The sequence below is a fragment of the Ruditapes philippinarum genome, unplaced genomic scaffold (assembly GCF_026571515.1).
Source record: "Ruditapes philippinarum isolate M1 unplaced genomic scaffold, ASM2657151v2 ctg592_1_1_1_1, whole genome shotgun sequence".
Taxonomy (NCBI): Eukaryota; Metazoa; Mollusca; class Bivalvia; order Venerida; family Veneridae; genus Ruditapes; species Ruditapes philippinarum.
The window spans coordinates 206334-229756 of record NW_026854960.1 but is presented as its reverse complement, the minus strand read 5'-3'; the positions used below and the strand labels follow the sequence as shown (position 1 = coordinate 229756).

Here is a 23423-nt window from a genome sequence, read left to right as displayed (position 1 = left end):
CAACTATGAAATTTCAGCTATTTCTGCGGATGTTTCTAAATTCAAAATTTCACCCTTTTCATGTTTAAATGTTGAATTCTGCTTAAGCCGGTGCTAGGGGCATGGATGGTAGTTTGCACTTGACAGTACCGTCCATGAACAGGCTCAATATATATTAAACCGAGCCTGCAACATTTTCAATTTTGTTGTGTTGGACTTCATTTTCTCTATCTTATCGCCACATCAGCGTTGTTTGTGCCATGTGGAGGCCGTAAAAAGCCGCCCGTACATTCAATGAGAGATGTTATATATTCAGATCCTTAAAGATCGTTCAGCACGACATTATTGTTGTGTTTGTGGTATTTTTATTTCTAACTTTTTTGGCCTTTTCTAGTTGGGTGGTTCCAATATTCCTACCTGAATAATGTTGAATCGCCCTTAGGATAATTATGTTGTCTGCCTTTTTAACTTAATAAATAGCTCAAAAACATATTCAATTTACTTAGAAATATTTAAAGTGAAACAATGCACCAGGACGGCTAACAGACAGAGATAATAGTCATGTTGGTGTAAAGGCTGACGCAAACAGTCGTTTATATACGGTCATATAACCTGTCAACCATCTTTATAACGAATTTATAATACAGCAAGCATCATTTTTAGTGAAAAGGTAAGATTTCTAAATAATATAAAGCCCTACAGGTCCCATATGAGCAAACTTAACAAAAAATTGGGCAGGCCAAGGCCATTAAAACAAAACAAAAAACAGTCCTTTTACATCGCAACCAAATATGAGACATATTCCTGAGAATATGGACGATACCTGGCCACCAATTCAACAAATATAGTCATATGAGTCAACGTCATGGAGTCAAGATCTCTTTTGACTATAGCTACCCTCAATAAAAAGGCAAAAACTAAAATTGTTCTTTATCATTTGCTGAATCTTACAATGAATCCTAATTTATTTAAAATTTCACCAGTTTAGGATATTCTCATTATTAGTATTATACAAAATTGAAAAAGAAACCGATGTTTGGCTTAAATTTCATTCCAATTCGCCTGTAAAGCATGCTTGTGCATGTCGGTCGTGCATACGGAAAATATGTTTCAGGTATCAGTCCATGTTGCATAATCTTATCAGTCAGTCAAGCTCATCATTTATTTTTTTCCATGATGCATATAATGGTCTCATTGGCCTATCGTGCATCTAAATTGTATCATCACAAAAACCCACATGCATACATAGTTAGTATAATTCAGTGAATTACTGAATTCAAAATTTATAGGTTACCTTTTGGTTGATAATAACAATTAAGGCCATGAATGGTGAAATGTCCGAGGGACGTACACTCAGTGCCTGAAAGGGCGGATTTTTTTGATTTTTGATTTTTATTTTTTGCAACAACATGTCGTGTCTCAAAATGAACGAAAACCAAATAATTACAGATCCTCCCAAAATAAATTCTCGATAAGTGCGAAAAAGATAGTAAAGTTTAATTAGAATTCCCGAATAACCGTCTGCACTGCTTTTGGGTAGATTTGAGTAGATTTGTACTTTTGTTAGGTAATGCACACTATTTTCCGAGTACATTCATAAGAAGTTTATCTTTAAAAACTACTATTTTATATCAGAGAGTAAATGCTTTCCTTTTTTGATATTATATGTTATATTTTTGTTGTAAAAAATTACTTTAACTAATATAGTTCAGATCAAGTTTTGAACATCACGTGACTCTGCTAGCCAAGGACGAAATTTGTCAACATGGAATGGCTGTCCCAAAAATGGAAAGAATTTTGGCCTGATAAAAGACAACCGATACCTTGTAGAGGGTATTGGTATGGTGCACCATGTATTGACCCTGATTCTACTCCAACATTTGACCCAATGCTTGGATTTCCGAATGGTCGTAAAGAAAGACGTAAGTGAATGTTAAATACGTTTCGCTCCAAGACATTTCACTCCAATTCCGAACTTCAGAGACTTTGTTTAACACGATGTTAATCATGAATCAAGGCTTTTCAAACACACTATTTGCTTTTTTCTCTCCATTACCTAGCTAAGTTTTAACCAAGGGGTAAGATGTAAGGCTCATTGAAGCTTCTCAAAATGTGTTTGATGGCAGTCCAATATATCAGACGTTACCGGCTTGTTATACTTTGTGGGTCAAGCCTGAATTCTAATAGTTATTGCTCATGCTTAGCATCATAAAAAATTTAAAAAATGTCTATTCTCATGCCTTTCATGCTTTATTCAAAAAGCTTATCTTCTTTTCTTTCAATTTTATGCTCAATTACATGTATAAAAACAAAAACTTTCGAACAATATATGCCTTGTTCTCATATTTTCGGGGGTTCTCATATTTTCGTGGCGTCATTTCCGGTCGTGAATGACAGCTCGTGCGTTTGATTGGACTCTCCAAAAAGCAGTCAAGTTTTCGCCGACACTTATTTCTATCAATTACTACAGTTAAATAAATGTTGAATGTCAAAAGATTTTCATGTTCTCTGTCAATGTCATTTCAATTATAATTATTCCTTTTCTCATTTTTATACGTTATTTTCAACTACACCGCAACAAGAAAGAACCTGAAAACGTATCTTTGCCTAAAAATTCACCACCGCGACTTATGCCTAACTTAACCCTTTCCCCCATGAGCATATTGTGAAAAATGGCCGTTTTCACTGAAAAGCCTCCTGTTACAAGTTCAAACTGCTATGAAACTATGAAAAATGCTTCAATACTAATCAAACTTGGCACAAATGTTGACTGGACCATTGCCTTTGTAACGACTTGCTCAGTCTTAAATTTCCTGTTACCATGGCAACGAGGGGACATCTCAAAATTGCCAAAAATCACTATTTTGCCTCGATTTTTTCCATCAAAATTTATTTCAAAGTGCTGCAACTTCTCAAGGGATTGAGATAGAGTCAAAGGCTTTTCAGCGTTGGTTAAACGTTACATTATGATCGACCTGGGGTCATTTTTAGCCTCTCACAAGTCCAAAATTTTCTTGGCGATGAGGGGGACTCAACCCCCCAAACAGAAGGGGGCACATCCCCCTTCTGGCAACCCCCTGATGTATCTTTTGGATGGGGGGCCGCGCCGAAAAAGTGCTCAATTTTTTTAGCAACATTTCTTAAACGAAAACTTATGTTTGGGGCCCAAATAGGACATTTTTTCACTATTTGAGGCCTAAAAAGGGGGGGGGGGGGTCGAAAGTGCGTTGTTTCGCGTATATATGTGGTAAAGGGTTAAACCAATGTCCCAAAATATTTTGAGTGCAGTATAGAATTTGAGCATGTGCAACGTAACTTCCGAAACGAGGCCATCCAATCAAAATCCCCGAAAATATGAGACAGCTTCCGAGCGACACAGACTACCGATAGTGAAAGTAGAAAGATTATGATTTATTATTGAAATAGTTTTATTTTCGTATTTTAAACGTTCCTTTTTTGTTTTGTCATAGTTTTAACTTACTGTTGATGTTTTTTGTCTTCCACTTACTATTAATTTAAAAACGGTGGCTTAAATTTAAAACGTTAACCCCCCGAAAATACGGGTCAACGGCATACTTATTAATTTAAAATAAAATCTTGTTTGAGAATTCTGTTATTGGTGATTCGGGCTCTTTTTATGCCCCCGGGCATATAGTAATTGAACTGTCCATCCGTCCATCTGTCCGAGCACACATTTTGGGTTTAGAGACTATATAACAGTAAAGAGAACAAAAGAGAACAATAGGTTCATTTCGTGATCAAAGGGTTTAGGGGCTTGTAGCCCTTAAGAAAATAACAAAGAAAATAGCACCTAAACCCAAAATGTTGGAACATCCGTCCGTACAAACCAGAGCTACATTATGGGGTTTGGTCTTGTTTTCATTACAATAGATGTCTTTGATGTCTCTCTTGTGGGGTTATTTTCTGCATTGTGGGGTTAAAAAGAACAAAAGAAATAACAAAAAGAAAACCCCATAATGTAGCTCTGGTAAGAATGTCCGTCCGTCTGTCCGTACGAGGTTAACCTAGAACGGCATGTTGGAGTTTTCCTAAGTTTTACCGGTACCAATGGCTTCTAAGTTTACACACTTACTAATCAATACAAAGTACATGATCTGGGCAAGTTACATAACTCTGGCTTTCATATTTACCAAGTTATTGCCCTTTTCAGCACTTAAAAAATGAATAATGGTTAACCTAAAACGGCAAGTTCGAAATATCTTAAGTTCTATCTATACTAATGGCTACTTACTTATGATTATCAAAACAAAGTACATGATATTGCCAAGTTATATAACTGTGTCATTCATATTTCCCAGTTATTTCCCTTTTTTCACTTTGAAAATAGGGCCTTGTCTGGTTAAACTATTTCGACAAGTTTGATTTCTCTTAAATTTCTCCTAATTGCTTAATTTCTTTAATGATATCTTTCATATTTAGTAGGTGGATACCTTTGATGGTCCTCTAATTTTTTGTGGAGTAAGCGGTCTCTAGGCTCAAGGTCACTGGTTTAAAAAATAAATATAAACATTTTTGCTCATACGTCAGCCTTTATTTTTAGCTCGACTTTTTTTTTTTTTTTTTTTTTTAAAGTAGAGGTATTGTTATAGTCGGGTCGGCGTTGCCGTTGCCGTTGCTTTTCCCGTCCGCAAACTTGTACCTGGATCATAACTTTTTTATTTCTTGGTGTATTGTCTTCATACTTGGCCACAACAACCCTTTGGACAAGACCTTTCAGTAGACCACACTAACCTTGACCTTCATCCAGATATGACCTTGACCTTCAAGGTTAAAAGTCCAATTTTTGCTTGTTCATGCTGTTATTGGCTGCAACTTTGTTATTTTTGAATGGATTGTCTTCAAACTTGAACATAATAATCTTCAAGGATATCCCTTAAAAATAACCAGCTAGACTTTGACCTTCACTCATAAATGACCTTGACTTTGAAGGTCAAATTATTGAAATTTTCATTTTTTTGGCTATTATTGGCTGTAACTTTGTTATTTTTGAATGGATTGTCTTGAAACTTGAACATAATAATCTTCAAAGATAACTGTTAAAAATATACCGAAAGACCTTGACCTTCACTCATTAATGACATTGTCTTTGAAGGTCAAATTATTGAAATTTTCATTGTTTTGGCTGTAACTGACTGTAACTTTGCTATTATTGAAGGGATCAACTTCATATTATAACAGAACATTCTTAAGGACCAGACCTTGTTGTTTACCAAACCCAAATTTGCTTGGGCTCTTTAATGACCTTGACCTTGAAGGTTAAATTACTGAATTTTCTCAGATTTGTGCATTAAATGACCATAATTATATATTTATTGGTGTGTGTGTGCGTATATATATATATATATCATCATCATCATCATCAACAACAACAACAACAACTATTTATAGAATTGCGTAATGTTCTATTTATAGAATTGCCTAATGTTTCTATTTATGGAAATTGCGTAATGTTTCTATTTATGGAAAATGCGTAATGTTTCTATTTTTAGAAATTGTGTAATGTTTCTATTTTTAGAAATTGCGTAATGATTCTATTTTAAGAAATTGCGTAATGTTTCTATTTTTAGTAATTGCGTAATGTTTCTATTTTTAGAAAATGATGTTTTTATTTTTAGAAATTGCGTAATGTTTCTATTTTTAGAAATTGCGTAATGTTGCTATTTTAAGAAATTGCGTAATGTTTCTATTTTCAGAAATTGCGTAATGTTTTCTATTTTTCGTAATTGCGTAATGTTTCTATTTTTAGTAATTGCGTAATGTTTCTATTTTTAGAAATTGCGTAATGTTTCTATATTTAGAAATTGTTGTTTTTATTTTAGGAAATTGCGTAATGTTTCTATTTTTAGAAATTGCGTAATGTTTCTATTTTTAGTAATTGTGTAATGTTTCTATTTTGAGAAATTGCGTAATGTTTCTATTTTTAGAAATTGATGTTTCTATTTTTAGAAATTGCATAATGTTTCTATTTTTAGAAATTGCGTGTTTCTATTTTTAGAAAATGATGTTTTTATTTTTAGAAATTGCGTAATGTTTCTATTTTTAGAAATTGCGTAATGTTGCTATTTTAAGAAATTGCGTAATGTTTCTATTTTTAGAAATTGCGTAATGTTTTCTATTTTTCGTAATTGCGTAATGTTTCTATTTTTAGTAATTGCGTAATGTTTCTATTTTTAGAAATTGCGTAATGTTTCTATTTTTAGAAATTGTTGTTTTTATTTTTAGAAATTGCGTAATGTTTCTATTTTTAGAAATTGCGTAATGTTTCTATTTTTGGTAATTGCGTAATGTTTCTATTTTGAGAAATTGCGTAATGTTTCTATTTTTAGAAATTGATGTTTCTATTTTTAGAAATTGCATAATGTTTCTATTTTTAGAAATTGCGTAATGTTGCTATTTTTAGAAATTGCATAATATTTCTATTTTTAGAAATTGCGTAATGTTTCTATTTTTAGAAATTGCGTGTTTCTATTTATAGAATTGCGTGTTTCTATTCATATATACATTGTATATACAAAATAGATAAACAAAACTAATGTGACAAGACAGACCAACTAAATTTATAAAAAGGAAACGTTAAGATATGTTCAAACCTTTCTATGTTTGCGTTTAGAAGAAGTAAAAAGTCGAGCGTTGCCCCCGCCCGGCGGTGGCTCTTGTTTAGTTGAGGTCTTAGTTTTAATACAAACATGCCAAGGGAGGTCCTCCTTCTTTGGGTGTAGTAAGGGGTCATTTGGGGTCAAGGTCAATGTTACCCAAATGTCAAGGTCTACCAATGTTAAAAATAGATTTTTTACAGGGTGTATATTAAACCTAATTCTATAGACAGATGTTATTTATAATTGATAGAAACATAAATCTGATGGAGTTAGTGGTCAGTTGGGTTCAAGGTCACCAGTGCTTAAAATAAGATTTTTACACATTTGCTCATACAAACTTTTTAAGTGACAGATTTTATTTTTTTATTTGGTGGGAAAGATAATTGCTGGTATTTTCCTTTTTGGGAATTGGGGGTTATGAAATTCAGTGGGTAAGGTCATTTTTTGCAAAAAATTTAAAATTTTTCACTTTTGCCCATATCCTATATTTAAATGACAGATGAAATTTCAAATTTGGAAAAGGAAAAATAACTTGCAGACTTTTGAAATTTTTAACTTCAAATAAAAGCAATGCGGGGAAATTTATATTTTTCACAATTACAAAAATGGCCATGACTTTGTCAAAACTAAAAATAACTTGTGTTTACAATTTTTTTGGCCCAATTTTTCCCTTGTCCATAACTAAAGTAAATTGGGGAAAAATTTTTCGAAATTTTGCCTTTGACAAAAAATTCGGGCCAATTTGGGTTGTTTAACAAACACGTTCTTGTTTAAGAATTGATTAGTAGAGAAACAAAGACATAGTGTTGCAAGTATAAAACTATCATAACAGATCAAATATAAATGTTGCCTGGGATGTTAGATAATAATGTTCCAGTTGATTTTTCTCACTAAATTGGGAAGAGGCCTTAGCCTCCTCTTGTTCAATTACATCTACATGTATTGAGTTGTTTGTAAAAACGTGAAATTGTTTATTGGCCGGCGGGTTTTAGTATGGTATATGTTGGGCAGGCGGGCAGGGAAAAACTTTTTGTAACAGTTTTCTCAGCAACTACTTATCACAGCTTCTTGATATTTGGCATACAACATTGACACATGGTCCTATACTGCGGAATTTGATTTCAGGTCTGTTGCTTATTCACTTCCTGTTTACCGACATAGTTAAATTTTCAACATTGATGGTCAATGATAGGTAATTTTCGTAACAGTTTTCTCAGCAACTATTTATGACAGCCTCGTGATATTTGGTATACAGCATTGGCATGTGGTCCCATGTAGTGGGATTTGATTTCAGGTCTGTCACTCATCCACTTCCTGTTTACCGACTTAGTTAAATTTTTGACATTAATGGTCAATGATAGGAAATATTTGTTACAGTTTTCTCAGCAACTACTTATGACAGCCTCTTGATAATTGGCATACAGCATATGTGGTCTCATACCATGTGATTTGATTTCAGGTCTGTCGCTCATCCACTTCCTGTTTATCGAATTAGTTAAATTTGCGACATTAATGGTCAATGGTAGGAAATTTTCGTAACAGTTTTCTCAGCAACTACTTATCACAGCCTTGTGATATTTGGCATACCACATTGACGTCATATGGTCCCATACTGTGGGATTCAATTTCAGGTCTGTCACTCATCCACTTCCTGTTTACTGACTTGGGTTAATTTTCAACATTAATGGTCAGTGGTAAATTTTTTTCCTAGCATCACAGCATCATGATATTTGGTATACAAATTCAACCCCGGCTTTTTCTGTATTTGACCCATTTTCTAAAATGTGTATCCATTATTAAAATATCAACGATACATCAATATCATTTGTATTGATGACAGCTCTAATCATAATTAATTCCCTGTGGCATGACGTATATATCCTAGGTTCTTTTTCCACAGTAATACTCAAATTATCCAATCAGCCTAAACATGTTTATGAAACATTTTCTACAAGAGTGATGTCATGGTTGAGTGGTTAAAGCACCAGACTAGTAATCTAAGAATAGCTGGCTGTGTGGGTTCAAACCCGTCAGGGTCAAGCTGTTGTTTCCTTAAGCAAAAAACTTAACATTCATTGCTAAGTACTGGTTGGTTCCTGGAAGTTGGAGCGGATTTGAGAATGTTTCAAGAAGTTTTTAGCTTCCCATGCAATCAGATTAAAAGCAATTAAGCTTAAAAGTTCCAATCAAAGTAAAGTAAATTCATATTTAAACTATACATTTTCTATGACATATATAAAAAGTTAATTTCTAGTCAACTTCAGTAATACATGGACTTAAATTCCACCATACAAGTTGTATTTTTGTTTTTGTATATTTTACGTTCAATTCAAGGGTCTTATCCTTTTTAGCTCGACTATACGAAGTATATGGAGAGCTGTCCTACTCGCCCCGGCATCGGCGTCCGCGTCCAGATTTTAGATTAAAGTTTTGGTGCAGTAAAAAATTTTCCACTACAACTTTGTCATTTCTTTAGGTATCAACTTCAAACTTCAAATATATGTTCCTTATCATCAACCACATCTTATGTGACAAGGTTCATAATTCTAGCACCAATATTTTCAGATTTATCTCCCCTTGAACTTAGAATTTTCCTTAAAAAATACTATTTTTTACTGTTACTTCTTTATTTCTTAAGGGATCAACCTCATACTTCAAATATATGTACCTTATCATCATCCCCATCTTATGTGACAAGGTTCATAACTCTAGCACCAATATTTTCAGATTTATCTCCCCTTGAACTTAGAATTTTCCTCAAAAAATACTATTTCTTACTGTTTCTTCTTTATTTCTTAAGGGATCAACCTCATACTTCAAATATATTTACGTTATCATCATCCCCATCTTATGTGACAAGGTTCATAACTCTAGCACCAATATTTTTAGATTTATCTCCCTTTGAACTTAGAATTTTCCATAATAAATATTATTTTTTACTGTTACTTATTTATTTCTAAAGGGATCAACTTCATACTTCAAATATATTTACGTTATCATCATCCACATCTTATGTGACAAGGTTCATAACTCTAGCACCAATATTGCAAGAATTATCTCTCCATAAACTTAGATTTTTTTACTAGAAAAATGTTATTTTTTATTATAACTTTTTTATTGTGTCGCCTCTACGGAGTAGTGGCGACATATAGGGATCACTTCTCCGTCGTCTGTCTGTCCGTCTGTCTGTCCGTCCGTCCGTCCGTCACAAAACTTGTCCGGACTACTCCTCATAAACTACTGGTGCAATTTCATCCAAACTTTACAGGAATGATCAGTACCAAGTCTAGTTGTGCATATTGTCAGCATTTTCCGGTTCAATGATTTTTGTTTGAGTTATGGCCCTTTAATAATTTTTATTTTTAAAGTTTGTCCGGACTACTTCTCTTATACCACTAATGCAATTTCAATGAAACTTTACAGGATTGATCTGTAGCTCAAGTCCTTGCGCATGTTGCACGGGTTTTCCGGTTGAATGATTTTTGGCCAAGTTATGGCCCTTTGATAAAAATGTGTTTTTTTCTGTGTGTTGCCAGATACACAAAAGCTTTTCCGGACTACTCCTCATAAACTACTGGTGCAATTTAATTCAAACTTTACAGGAATGATCAGTACCAAGTCTAGTTGTGCACTGTCCGTCTGTCTGTCCGTCTGTCCATCTGTCACAAAATTTGTCCCAACATGAAATTGGCCATCATGAGGCGACACATGTGATTACTGATCGCTCTTGTTTTTTAAGGTATCTACCTAAAACTTCAAATACTTATTCCTTATCATCAATTACATTTTATGTGACAATGTCCATAACTCTTGAAGCAATATTTACAGATTTATCTGTCTTTGAACTTAGGATTTTCTTTAAGAAATACAATAACTTCTTTACTTTTTAAGGTATCTACTTCAAACTTCAAATATATATTTATACCCCCGCACAACAAAGTTGTAAGGGGGGTATACTGGAATCAGCTTGTCCGTCCGGCGTCCGGCCGTCCGTCGGTTTTTTCTTGTCCGCCCAATAACTTAAGATTCCTATGACCCACAGCCTTCATATTTGGCATGGTGGTTACTCATGATTAGTAGATGACGCCTATTGATTTTGAGGTCACCAGGTCAAAGGTCAAGGTCACAGGGGCCTTGACTTCAAAAACCTTGTCCGCCCAATAACTTAAGATTCCTATGACCCACTGTCTTCATATTTGGCATGGTGGTTAGTCATGATTAGTAGATGACCCCTATTGATTTTGAGGTCACCAGGTCAAAGGTCAAGGTCACAGGGGCCTTGACTTCAAAAACCTTGTCCGCCCAATAACTTAAGATTCCTATGACCCACTGTCTTCATATTTGGCATGGTGGTTAGTCATGATTAGTAGATGACCCCTATTGATTTTGAGGTCACCAGGTCAAAGGTCAAGGTCACAGGGGCCTTGACTTCAAAAACCTTGTCCGCCCAATAACTTAAGATTCCTATGACCCACTGTCTTCATATTTGGCATGGTGGTTAGTCATGATTAGTAGATGACCCCTATTGATTTTGAGGTCACCAGGTCAAAGGTCAAGGTCACAGGGGCCTTGACTTCAAAAACCTTGTCCGCCCAATAACTTAAGATTCCTATGACCGACTGTCTTTATATTTGGCATGGAGGTTAGTCATGATTCGTAGATGACCCCTATTGATTTTGAGGTCACCAGGTCAAAGGTCAAGGTCACAGGGGCCTTGACTCCAAAAAGCTTGTCCGCCCAATAACTTAAGATTCCTTTGACCCACAGTCTTCATATTTGGAATGGAGGTTAGTCATGATAAGTAGATGACCCCTATTGATTTTGAGGTCACCAGGTCAAAGGTCAAGGTCACAGGGGCATATTTGGCATGGATGTTGATCATGACTATAAGGTGACCCCTATTGATTTTGAGGTCACTGGGTCAAAGGTCAAGGTCACAGGGACCTTGACAAAAAAGCTTTTCTTCTTAACTGTTAAAGAATGTCCTGTCCGCAATATATTGATTTTGACATTTTCACATTTGAAGCATGTAGAATACATAACTTAGCAATGCACTGGCTTAGTAACCTCAGATTTGGCAGGGAGGTTGTCCTTGAGCTCTAAATGGCCACTGTTAATTCTGACAAAGTGGTATGCGGGGGTATTCACGCCATGATAGTGGCAGTTCTAGTTCTTATCATTACACAAATGTTGTGTGACAAGGTCCATAACTCTAGCATGACTATTTCTAGAATTATTCCCCTTGATCTTGGAATTAATGTTAACAAATGTTATTTTTTTTCTATAACTTAATACATAATTATACATAATGGATTTTTCTTTCATAGTTTTGTCCTCCTTACTGCGTCCAGTATTTTATTAGTCGAGCTTCGCTGTCTCCTGTGACAGCTCTTGTTGTTGATCTCCAGTCTCCAAAATTGGAGATTTACAGCATCTGACTTATATCAGCTAAAAGACAGCTAGCTGTCCCTATATACAGCCCCTGCTATGTACCATGCATGTTAAAGTGAATTGAAAATGAAAATTTACAAAAATGGGTTGGTAATTCCCATTCTCAGTTGTTGAAATCAGATTTCAGGTTTTCCCCTTTTCTGATTTATCTCGGTATATTTTCCCTTTCAGAAAGCCACAGGTTGTTTTGAAAAATGGAAAAAAATCATTGTACAATTATGTACTTAAATATGTATGACATATATATATATATATATATCATGACAGTGTCATATATTTATAAATTTATCATTATTATATTTCAGAGATGCATATGACTCTTGAAGAGATGATAGAAACAAGGATCCCTGCAGAACACAGAAACTATTGCGCTCATAAATATGTTGACGTTATGAAATGTTACAGGGATGTTCCTTACCGTCAGAGACTGTTCAAAAAAGCATGTGAACCAGTTTGGGACGAGTATAAACACTGTAGATATGGACTGTGAGTATACACTGTTGGAGTTTTTGCAGCAGGTCACTTTGTGAGATTATGGCTATGTGCTTAAAATAAAATTAAGTGGTTCTCATATATGTGTAAAAAAAATTATGATATATATAAAATACAGAATTCTAAATGTAGACATCTTATGCAAAAAATGTAGAAATACAGATATTTGGAAATACAAGTGTATTAAAGGTATTATTGATTTAATGATTTATATTTGTTTTTGGACTTAAGCCTCCTCTACAATCAATTGGTCCAGAGGTGCAGACTTGGCCTATTGGTTAACTCATCAGTACTCTAGGGATGGTTGGTTGTGTGTATTAAAACCCTGGCAGGGGCTAGCTGTTGTTTGCTTTGGCAAGAAACTTTACACTCATTGCTTAGTGTTGTTGAATCACTTCCAGAGCTATATGGGATGTTAAACTGTAGGTTTCTCATTGATGAAGTACCAGCCTAACAATAACTTGACTTTAAAAAGGATGAAAATGTTACATATTGTCTATTGTTTTGTAGAAAGCCGAAAATCTGCCAAACTCAGCTTTTTGATGAAACTTGTTTCAGGGCCATGCAACATGTGTATATATATATATATACAAGTTCCAGGATGCAATGAGTCAGGGCCGGCAAAATCTGATTTTGAGTTATTTGTCCGTTTTATCAGATTTATTTCTTAACTCATCCATATTTTATTTATAAAGTAAATTCTGGTAAAATTTCTCTTGTCCATACGTTCTGTGGAACAACCTTGGCAAATTGGACAATTGATTTTGCAGCCCCTGTTGACTTTTAAATGATAAATCCTCTTTCTATTTTAGTATATACACTGTTAAATTTTATTATATTATTTTTTCAGTGAGGTAATGCAGTTTAAAGAATTTGAAAGAGAAAGACGACTGCGTGCCAGACAAAAGAGACGTATTGCAAAAGGGCTAGAACCTGATCCAAATGAAAGTGCTAATGCAGAAGCTTTGTAATGAAACTATTAAATAGAATTTTAGATATTTAAAGAAAAACAAAGGACTCAGACTTAGAGCAACTTATGAATGATTATATTTAAAGGTCATTCATTTAAAAAGTTAAAGATAACGTAAAAATGTGTGTTATACAAAATTTGTTAAATATGTGAGGAGGAGGTTTTCGATTTAATAAAGTAGAATCTTTATTAACAAGATGCTCTAATTACAATTGTAAGTTTGTAGATGATATTGTTTTTTTCTATAAAGATAATTTGAAAAGAAATGTTTTTTTGTTGTTTTTTCTTTAAAATTTGGAAAAAATGCAGAATGAGAAATAAAATCATTTGCATGCAAAAAATTATGGTTGTTTGAATGGATCTACATGTATACCAAGCATAGACATTATTTACAAACTAATCAGATTTCAATAATGTTTGAAAAAAGATATATACACATGTATAATTATAATCAGTAAATGGGTAAATTCATAGTAATTTTTAGTCTGACTATTTATACAATACTAAGATAGCTACCGTATCATACCCTGGCCTTTGACGTTTGCATCATACTTTTGGTTAAGTTTTTCATACCAACCCACCTATTTTCTATACCCTTTGAGGTATTGTTTTGAAACTTTTATACTTGTAAGTGGCAATCATTACAACTTTAGGCAAGTACTTATAATAGTCGAGCATGCTGTCTTACGGACAGCTCTTGTTACTTAACTTTGCCACATTTTATATTTTGCTATTAAAGTTTTTATTTAATAATGATGATCATTATATATATATTATGAGGAAAAAAAACCTTTTACCGCAAAACAAAATATCATAGGGATCTTGAAACATGACATTTTACAAAAAAATATTTTAGATTGGCCCTTTCTGTGTTTTCGTTTGTATGTGTGTGCGAGGGGGGGGGGATTCACATGTAGCTCTAAAAGTGTTTGAGCTAGAGTCAACAAACTTTACAGGAATGTTGATCAGCATGTGATTAAAGGTTTCTATTTCTCAAAAGCCATGAAGACTATATCTGATATATGTTTAACATGAAACATTGTCTTGTGGTCTTCTTTCAAGTTTGTTGAAATTATAGCCCTCTGGTCTAATTTGGCCCCACCCAAGGAGTTGTGGATTTTCCGTAATTGTAGATAGTTATAACTGGCTAATGCTTAGATATTTAGCATGAAACATTGTCTTGTGGACCTCTACCAAGTTTGTTCAAATTATAGTCTTAATTGGCCCCACATACATGTAGGTCACATACATGTAGGTGGGTCATGGTCCTCATGGATTCCCCTTATTTATTTATAGTTAAAACTTAAACCATTTGACCTAATTTTTTTAAGCTACAGCTGTGAATTTTGGACCATATGCAGATTTAAAGATGCAAAACTGAACTTTGACATTTGTTGGATTTGATTTGTACCCAGTGACCAACTTTTTGAAGCAGGAAAGTTCCACTTAGCACAGTTTCAGTTGCAGAATTGAAATTTGACCTAGATTTTGATTGATTGACCTACTTTTTGTATTTAGAGCTACAATATTGAAAATTGAAATACTGCCACAGATTCAGGTGCATGGTTGAACTTTCATATCGGTTGACCTAGAATAATTTGACCCAGCGACCTACTTTTTGTAGGTTGAGCTTTTTGTATAAAATTTCTACTACATGCACAGTTCTAGATGCAGATTTGAACTTTGTTATCTCGACATAATGCCTGTCTTTCATTCATAGTTATCAATATCATCAGTCCTCTTATTTTTAGCCTTTTTGTTGGCACTTTGCTATCTTTAGAAACGCTACTTTTCCTACAATACAATATCAATTTCTTTAAAACGTATGTTAACTGGTTAAACTACCATGTAGCTATGCATTCTAGGAGACAAATGTTTTATTTCTTCCCTTTGTGCAGAAATTATGACCTTTTGAGTATTTTTTTCTGCAAAATCCGATGGTACGAAACGATTTGCGTAAGAATTTGTAAACAAATTGTAGGATGTTTACCATTGGGCGTTCAAATTACTTGAATACATTTGAGCCGCGCCATGACAAAACCAACATAGTGGGTTTGCGACCAGCATGGATCCAGACCAGCCTGCGCATCCCATTATGTTGGTTTTGTCATGACACGGCTCATTCCAATTAAGTCGTACATTATAAACAATCGCAATATGTATACAATGTTTACATACGGTACGCATACACAGGGTCTTTTAAATAGAATCAATAAGCCATAAACAGTCGAGAACGCCCACATATAATGGTAAATATAATGCAAAATTTCACCAAAAAACATCATTTTAATGGCATCCCGTATGGACAACAAACCTTGCACACAATTTGGTATTCATAGCTTCATTCCTGTGAGATTCCCTATTTAAGAAATGCATGCATCTGAAAAACGCACATTATTTGAAACTTGGCGTCCATTTTCACAGACACTTGGGGTTTGGAGCTCAAAACGCCTTTAAAATCCAAATAAAATGCATATTTGTCAATCCCAGCACATGTACTGATCATATATATAAAAAAAATCTTAATATATGCCGTTTTAAAAAAAAATCATATTTCAACAACTATAATAATATTATTATAGTATTATGGTAAATAAAACAACTGCAATGTAATATGGAGAATATGCAAATTATATTCATTATTTTTATCTTCTTCCTGTGTTGAGAAATGTGGTTGCTATGGCCACAAATGGGTAAGAAATTCTAAAAAAAAGATAATAATACAAAAAATAATATAAAAAACTGGAACCTGTTAAGTACAAAGGCACTTGGTTTCCGAATAAAAACCTTTCTGAGAGGTTTGTATAACTCGAATTGAATGTAACGATTTTTTAACGTAGATGTCTCGATTCGATGGGGAGGGGGTGTATTGTATGCTCTTTCCGCTTGTGATTGACGAATTGGTGTGCAGACGAAAAGAAGGGAAGCAACTGTTCGCAATTGCAAATGTTTTATTATTTGAGTTACTTCCCTTAGTACATTAAAAAAGCGAGGTACGGGATATTGGATACACATTTAATTAAGTTATCATATAGAATAGATAAATTATAATCAGCATCTTTGGCTACACCTGAGTTACCTAAATTTAAGAATGTACAAAATTAAATTACCTTTGGCATTGGAATGAAATGATCCCCACTGGAGATAAAAACAGAAAATATGTAAGCACGAACCACTGTTACACATTGTAAACCTTTCGTAAACAATGTGGACATCTTTTTACAGCATACCACTTTTTATACAAAATCATTTAAAGAATCATGAACATTCATGTCTGTTTCTGATTATATATATACACAGTTGTATTTTGTTTAAGTCTTCAGATAAGTGCATTTTCAAAATACTGCCATTTTTGAATTGAGTCAATATGAAGTAAAGCAACAAATATTAAGACACTTTAATGTGTATTATATAAAGCACTTGAAACAGTTTTTGCAGGCTTTTAGTGTTGAGAAAATACTTTCTAATCACCCAGTCTGTGTAAAATTTTGCTAAAAAGTGAATTTGAACGCATGCTGAGATTGAATAATTTAAATTATAATCAAAATTATTTACTTTATCATTAAATGTGCTCTTTTGAATATTATATATAAAGATTTTACCACTGCAAGGCAAATATCATAAACATTTTGAGATTATTTTAGCGTTACATTTTACTTTGATTACACAATGATTCAAACAGTTTGCACTTAAGATATATTTATATTGGCCAAAAAACTTCAATGAGTTGAATGGCTGTGGGAGGAATTGATATTCAAAAAAATTAGTTCATGTAAATACTTATGATTGGTTTAACACAACATAATTCCTGCCGATAGCATGACTCTGTTTACAGTGCTATGCATCGGTACGGAAAGAAACCATATCCCATGTTTACAGATTACAAAATGTTTCAAAAGCAGCTAAAGACCCTCTCACTCACTGGTTTACATGTAGTCAAATTTGTTCTCAGAATTTTAATAGCTCATTTCAGCAGAGAACCCGGTACCCAGTCCAGGAAACGAAGAATCTGATTGGTTGATTCATGAAACCTCATTGACTGGTTCACATGCACTACAATTTGTTCTTAAAATGTTAAAAGGCTGAAAAAAATAGAAATAGAAGAATCTGATTGGCTGATTCAAGACATGGTGATTGAATTGACCAATGGCAAATATCTGTTTTAAGAGGAGTGTATTACGATAAAGAAAATGATAACTTTAAAAAGAAATTCATTTTTTCAAGGATTTATATTTTTAATATTGAACTATAAGTGTATCATTCTTATTAAAATAATTCATGATTCTTTTGTAGTGTAACTGTTAGTTGAAATGAACTAAATTAGAGTTTAACAAATGTTCACACCGGAAGTGCTGCTTGGGTAAATTTTAGTACTGTGTAACATTGTGACATCGTTATATTGTTATGTATATGTACATATTTTTGTATTACTTAACACGAATTCTTAATTTATTCTCATACAACATTTACAAATGTACATGGCTTTTAAGCATAGAAATTTAATCAAATGCCCAGAAACGGAAGTCACTTCGTACATAATCGCGATCTACAAAGAGCTAAAGGATGAGTACTAACATGGATGAATATCTCTGGTACTATGCACGTAATAGTGAAATTAATTCGGATTTCATCAAATAAAATTGATAAAATACGTAGTGATAAATTATTTTTGTTATTCTGACACATCTTAAGGAAAAATGATTTTATTTTTTTTCCACGTCAATAAATAAATAAATAAATAAAAAAAAAATAAACAAAAATAATAAAAATATAGACAAGAATTAAACGCTACATTCAACTGTAAGCCAGGCCCCGCCGCATGGAAGTGCAAGGGATACAGCGAATTATACGCACACATTTTTTCCGTGGTTTTTGTTTTGTCGCTGAAATAGCAGAAGGTATATTATTCAATGTGCAGTGAAATTGAGTGGGGATTTTATTTCTTGACTGACCCAAAGGGTGGAGTCTTTCTAAGTCCCTGCTATTCTGCTTAACTTGAGCATAAAAAGAAGAACATATTGTTTTATCATTGTTAAGAAACTTATAGGAAATTCTGAGTTAGTTTTTTTTTGTTTCGTTTTTTAGATTTGCCGTAAAAAAGTGAAGACATGAAACAAGTCATTTTAATTAATTTGTTATTATAAACTGTTAAAAAAACATTTTTTTGAAAAGCATTAAGGGGATTTGAATTGAATTGATCTAAAGACCTTTTATAGGGTCTGACTGTAAATTTTCTTATTAACAAATGTAATATTTTTATCATCTTTGGACAATCTTGGAATGTTATGATTTGAAACTTGAAAATTTGATATTTCATCCGACCAAATTAATAAAATCTTTACAATAACATATTTTATTCAAAATATGTTCATAATATATCTTTAAAAAAAAGATGAAGACAGAAGTGGTATAATGGGTTTTTCTTTAAATATTTTCTACCCCACTATTTGAGGGTAAAATCAACATAGTGTCAGATAGATAATTTTGGTGGAAATGTATCATTTACCATTCATTTGTTTATGTCAAGAGGTGGTCAAATTATGAGTCATCCATTATTCCTGGGAATTCCACAGGTGTTAAGTGCATTTTTGTCACTGCATGAATATCTCATGTTTTTACTTCTGACACCTACGTTTTGTTTACCATTCTCATTATATATCAAAACATCTATATGGTATTTAAACAAAGTCTTTCAAAATACAAAACATGTCAGGCTTTTGTACAGATAATATTTTTCTTATGACTTTTCAGTAGTCCATCAATTAAAAAACAGAAATTTAATTCCAATGTCCACATGTTTCTACAAATTAAAAGTTTAAATATTTCATTTCATCAGCTGAAATTAGTGGAACAGGAGCTTCGGCAAATATTTATATTACCGTGTATTTATAAATCAAAACATACTCTTCGCTTACAAATTGACGGACATTTTGTAAAGCACCCAAATTGTCATATTTGTGCCACGTGCATTTCAATTGTAGCAACTACAGAGTTTTTGAATGGAGCGAAATTTGTTAAAATAAACTCCCCAGCAGGATTAGAAAATTTAATCAAGTAAAAGCTATACAAGACTGTGAATAGGATGCCCTCAACAAGTGTCAAGAGTGTTTGTTTTTGAAATAAAAATGCTAGATCGTGTTTCCAGTATTATTTGATTTCCTTGTTCACAAACTATAGTAAGCACCGTCGAACATTATTCTCTACAATATATAGATTTACATTTGAGGTTGAGTGGCGGTTTACCGTGTGGGAAAAATGGGTGACAAAAATCGCACTCTTAGCAGGGTTGTAAAAACGTGGTTTTATTACTAGTGTGAGATCTTGTTGGACCTGAGGGGTAAAGGTTAGAAGAAGAAGTCTATGGTAATTAATAAATAAATAATAAATTGATATATAAATACCAACGTTAACTATATACGAGTTAACATTAAAATTCCATAGATTTGATAATCTTTGTTGAAATGTGATTAACAATTTTATTTATGTATGAAATACAACCAAAGTTGTACCGTTAAAAGGCCACCCCATACGAAAGGCCGATGCCGATGAGAACCACTTTACTTTGCCATTTGAACAACCATGGTGCAAGTTTAGCTTCACAACATCATATCATAGTTGTTTTATACCATTGGCATGAGCGTGTTTTGGGGCTAAAGATTGAAATCAACTAAACACGACAAAGTTTGACTGTTCGTTTACCACTCCCAAACCCACCCCTCTAGCATGACACGACATATTTGTGACGAAAATACGACAGATTCACGATGAGTTTTCTTCTATTTGTCGTTTCCTTACAGTGTGAAATGCGAACATACGACAAATAGCGACTGTCGTATTTGCGACCATCGCCACAAAAAAATCTCCGTGTTTTCGTCCTTTCGCATACACACAATGCAACACGAATGTTTTTGTATAGCAGGGCAAAAGATCTTAATGGTCGAAGTCACACGACACGTAGAAGTCTAAAACTTCCTTTAGACGAATTATGACTGTTAAATATAATAATATTGGAAATGCACACAATTCACCGTAGGGAACGTGTTACAGTATCGCGTTTTTCGGTTACAGTATAGAATTTTCAAGATGGAGGATTATTTGTTGGGATGACTGGTAGGTGCTTTTTATTCCGGTCCATACTGCAAGTAGTTTAGTTTCTAAAAGATGTTTTTGTGCTTTGCATATAAGGAACAGAATCCGGTATCTAGTCATATATTTCTTTAGACCCTGCACCGCAGATTTATCGCTATATTGTCTCATAAATATGCAGAGTTGACAGTTTGAAAATTTGAATCGAGAGACCAATACATTTTTCTGCAATTTCGACATAATTTATGCATGCCTAGAAAAAATAAATCTGCAAAACGTTAGTCCTTTATGTTAGGAAACGTTTATAAAAGTAAATGACCAGTTGAACCTATTTTCCTGTTCGTTAAATGCGTTTGAAAAAATAAACAATGTTACAGTATAGAGCGAGGTAATTTGTGCAGGGTTACAGCATAGACATAGCGATTTGTATCCGATTTTGTTACAGTTTATACCCAGATTTCGGTAACAGTTTAGACTTTGATATTTTCTGTATATACTTTGTAAAATGTATGAATGTTACATAGACTTTTAAATCTCTGTGAGCTTATTGGTCCGATGGCTATTCGTCCGTCTGTCGTACATATGTGTGTGCAATCTCATCCGCTCAGTAACTACTTGACTAAATGTGATGAAATTTACATGACTTTCTACCAATTTAGTTGTTCAAATGGTTTCGTTTGCAATCGGGGATACGAAAACCAAAAACATAGATTTTGAAAAAAAGTCAATGTTTAAAGACCCTTCTCATCTCGAACCAAAAGCATTCAAATCAAATCATGATCATGGCGTCATTTCGAATGCTTCTTTGTTGAAGTTACGATTATTTTGTCATTATTAAATTAAAAGTCGTTTTTCTTTATTTCAGACATCCTGTATAGCAGTTTTCAATTTTCTGAAAAAGAAAATTAAAGAGCATAAATTAAGGTCAGACAATTACAATATCTTCTCTAGTGAGCCTAATGGAGGTACATAATAGTGGCAGAGTCGGGATAAGGCCGTCGACTTCAAATCATCTTTCATTTACTGCTGTAGTTGAAATCCAATCATGACTTTGATTCTTTGTATGTGAGGATTCTATCAAGCTAATATACGGAAGGTCGGTGGTTCTAGTCAGGTGCCCGCTCGTGTCTGAAATGTTTCACAAAGGGAATCTGGGGTCTTTCTTTACACTAAAGCTCGACTGTTTTCATATGACCTCAGTGTCGTTGAAACTTAAAATCCAAGAAAGGCAAACGTAACAAAATAGAGTTAAACAGAATCCCCAAAGAAATTCCAACACAACAAAATTGAAAATATTCACAAACCCTTTTAAACACTTACAAAATACATTATGGTAGATGGAAATTCCAACTTAAAATAAAATCAAAGGTTGTAGTATTGCTCACTTAAGTACTGTTTAATCATTCTTAGGGTATTGCCTGCCTGTTAATTGTGTCTTTTGACAGCTTATCTATGGTATGCAGGCTTCATGACCTCCGATCCCCTCTCAAAATTTTATTTTGTTTAGTTTCACTCATTGTATTCTCGTTTAGGGCACACACAATTTTTAACCTGGGGGTAACATGCCGCTTTTCACAGAATGGCAATAACGTGCCACATTGAAGGTTCCATGATAACCGCCATATGAACACATCTACAGATGTTAAAAAATCTGAAGTGTACCAGTTCATGTTTAATGTGAATTCTGCTGAAGCCGGTGCTAGGAGGCGTGGACGGTAGATTGCAGTTACCACTACCGTCCATGAACAGGTTTAATCAAACTGAGCCTGCAACATTTTCATGTTTTCCGTGTTGGACTTCTGTTAAGGATTATGTTTTCTCTATTTAATTACTTATAGGCATTATTATAATGTGTAATGATATCAAGCAATAATCTTTCTTCTCTCAATACAATTCGATAAAAGTTACTGTTGTTGTCGTGAAAACAGTCCTTACTTAGGACATTACTTATTCTGCAAAAAGTCTCAATCTGAAACTTAAAGTAAGAAAAATAGCAAACTATAACTTTTCTGCTGAAGAAAAAAAGTAATACAGCCTTTCAAGAATGTATTAAATAGAAAGGTATGAGTTATTTCATAAAAATAATGGATACACGAACTTTGTTTGAAATTTGGCAAGTATCTAAACTGTAACAGAAATCTGGGTATAAACTGTAACAAAATTGGATGAAAGTCGCTAGGTCTATGCTGTAACACTTCAAAATTAACCTCGCTCTATACTGTAACATTGTTTATTTTTTCAAACGCATTTTACCAACAGGAAAATAGGTTCAACTGGTCATTTACTTTTATAAACGTTTCTAAACATAAAGGACTAACGTTTTGTAGATTTACTTTATCTAGGCATGCTTAAATAATGTCGGAATGGGAGAAAAATGCGTTGGTCTCTCGATTCAAATTTTAAAACCGTCAAATCTGCACATTTATGAGACAATATAGAGATAAATCTGCGGTGCAGGGTCTGAAGAAATATATGACCAGATACCGGATTCTGTTCCTTACAAGCATAGCACAAAAACAGCTTTTAGAAACTAAACTACTAGTATAGTATGGACCTGAATAAAAATCACCTACCTCTCTTCCCATAAATAATCCTCCATCTTGAAAATTCTATACTGTAACCGAAAAACGCGATACTGTAACACGTTCCCTACGGTGATACATTTTATGTTAGTAGCCTGTGTTGTTAGTTTTGAACATATGCTGTCATGTTAGATACTGATAATACCTTTCGGAACTTACTTGAGTAAAACATGTATAAATACGTATGACGTGTTGTTGCTCTTTTATTGTGCGTGCGTTGAAATCGATCGGACTCGCGAAAATACC

General features: G+C 33.6%; 1 protein-coding gene across 1 annotated transcript; it reads left to right on the top strand.

The window, feature by feature from the left end:
* Nucleotides 1–1703: 1703 nt before the first annotated feature.
* On the top strand, nucleotides 1704–13775 carry LOC132741633 (NADH dehydrogenase [ubiquinone] 1 beta subcomplex subunit 7-like). Its single transcript, XM_060729846.1, has 3 exons — nucleotides 1704–1901; nucleotides 12353–12533; nucleotides 13390–13775. Exons 1-3 carry the CDS (start codon nucleotides 1745–1747, stop codon nucleotides 13508–13510), a joined length of 459 nt encoding a protein of 152 aa, XP_060585829.1. The 5' UTR covers nucleotides 1704–1744; the 3' UTR covers nucleotides 13511–13775.
* The last annotated feature ends 9648 nt before the right edge of the window (nucleotides 13776–23423 follow it).

What these genes read in the sequence shown, in the direction of transcription:
- LOC132741633 (XM_060729846.1), top strand. Translation starts at nt 1,745, where the DNA reads ATGGAATGGCTGTCCCAAAAATGGAAAGAATTTTGGCCTGATAAAAGA. An exon ending in GAATGGTCGTAAAGAAAGAC is followed by an intron (nt 1,902 to 12,352) that starts GTAAGTGAATGT and finishes ATTATATTTCAG; the next exon opens with AGATGCATATGACTCTTGAA. An exon ending in AAACACTGTAGATATGGACT is followed by an intron (nt 12,534 to 13,389) that starts GTGAGTATACAC and finishes TTATTTTTTCAG; the next exon opens with TGAGGTAATGCAGTTTAAAG.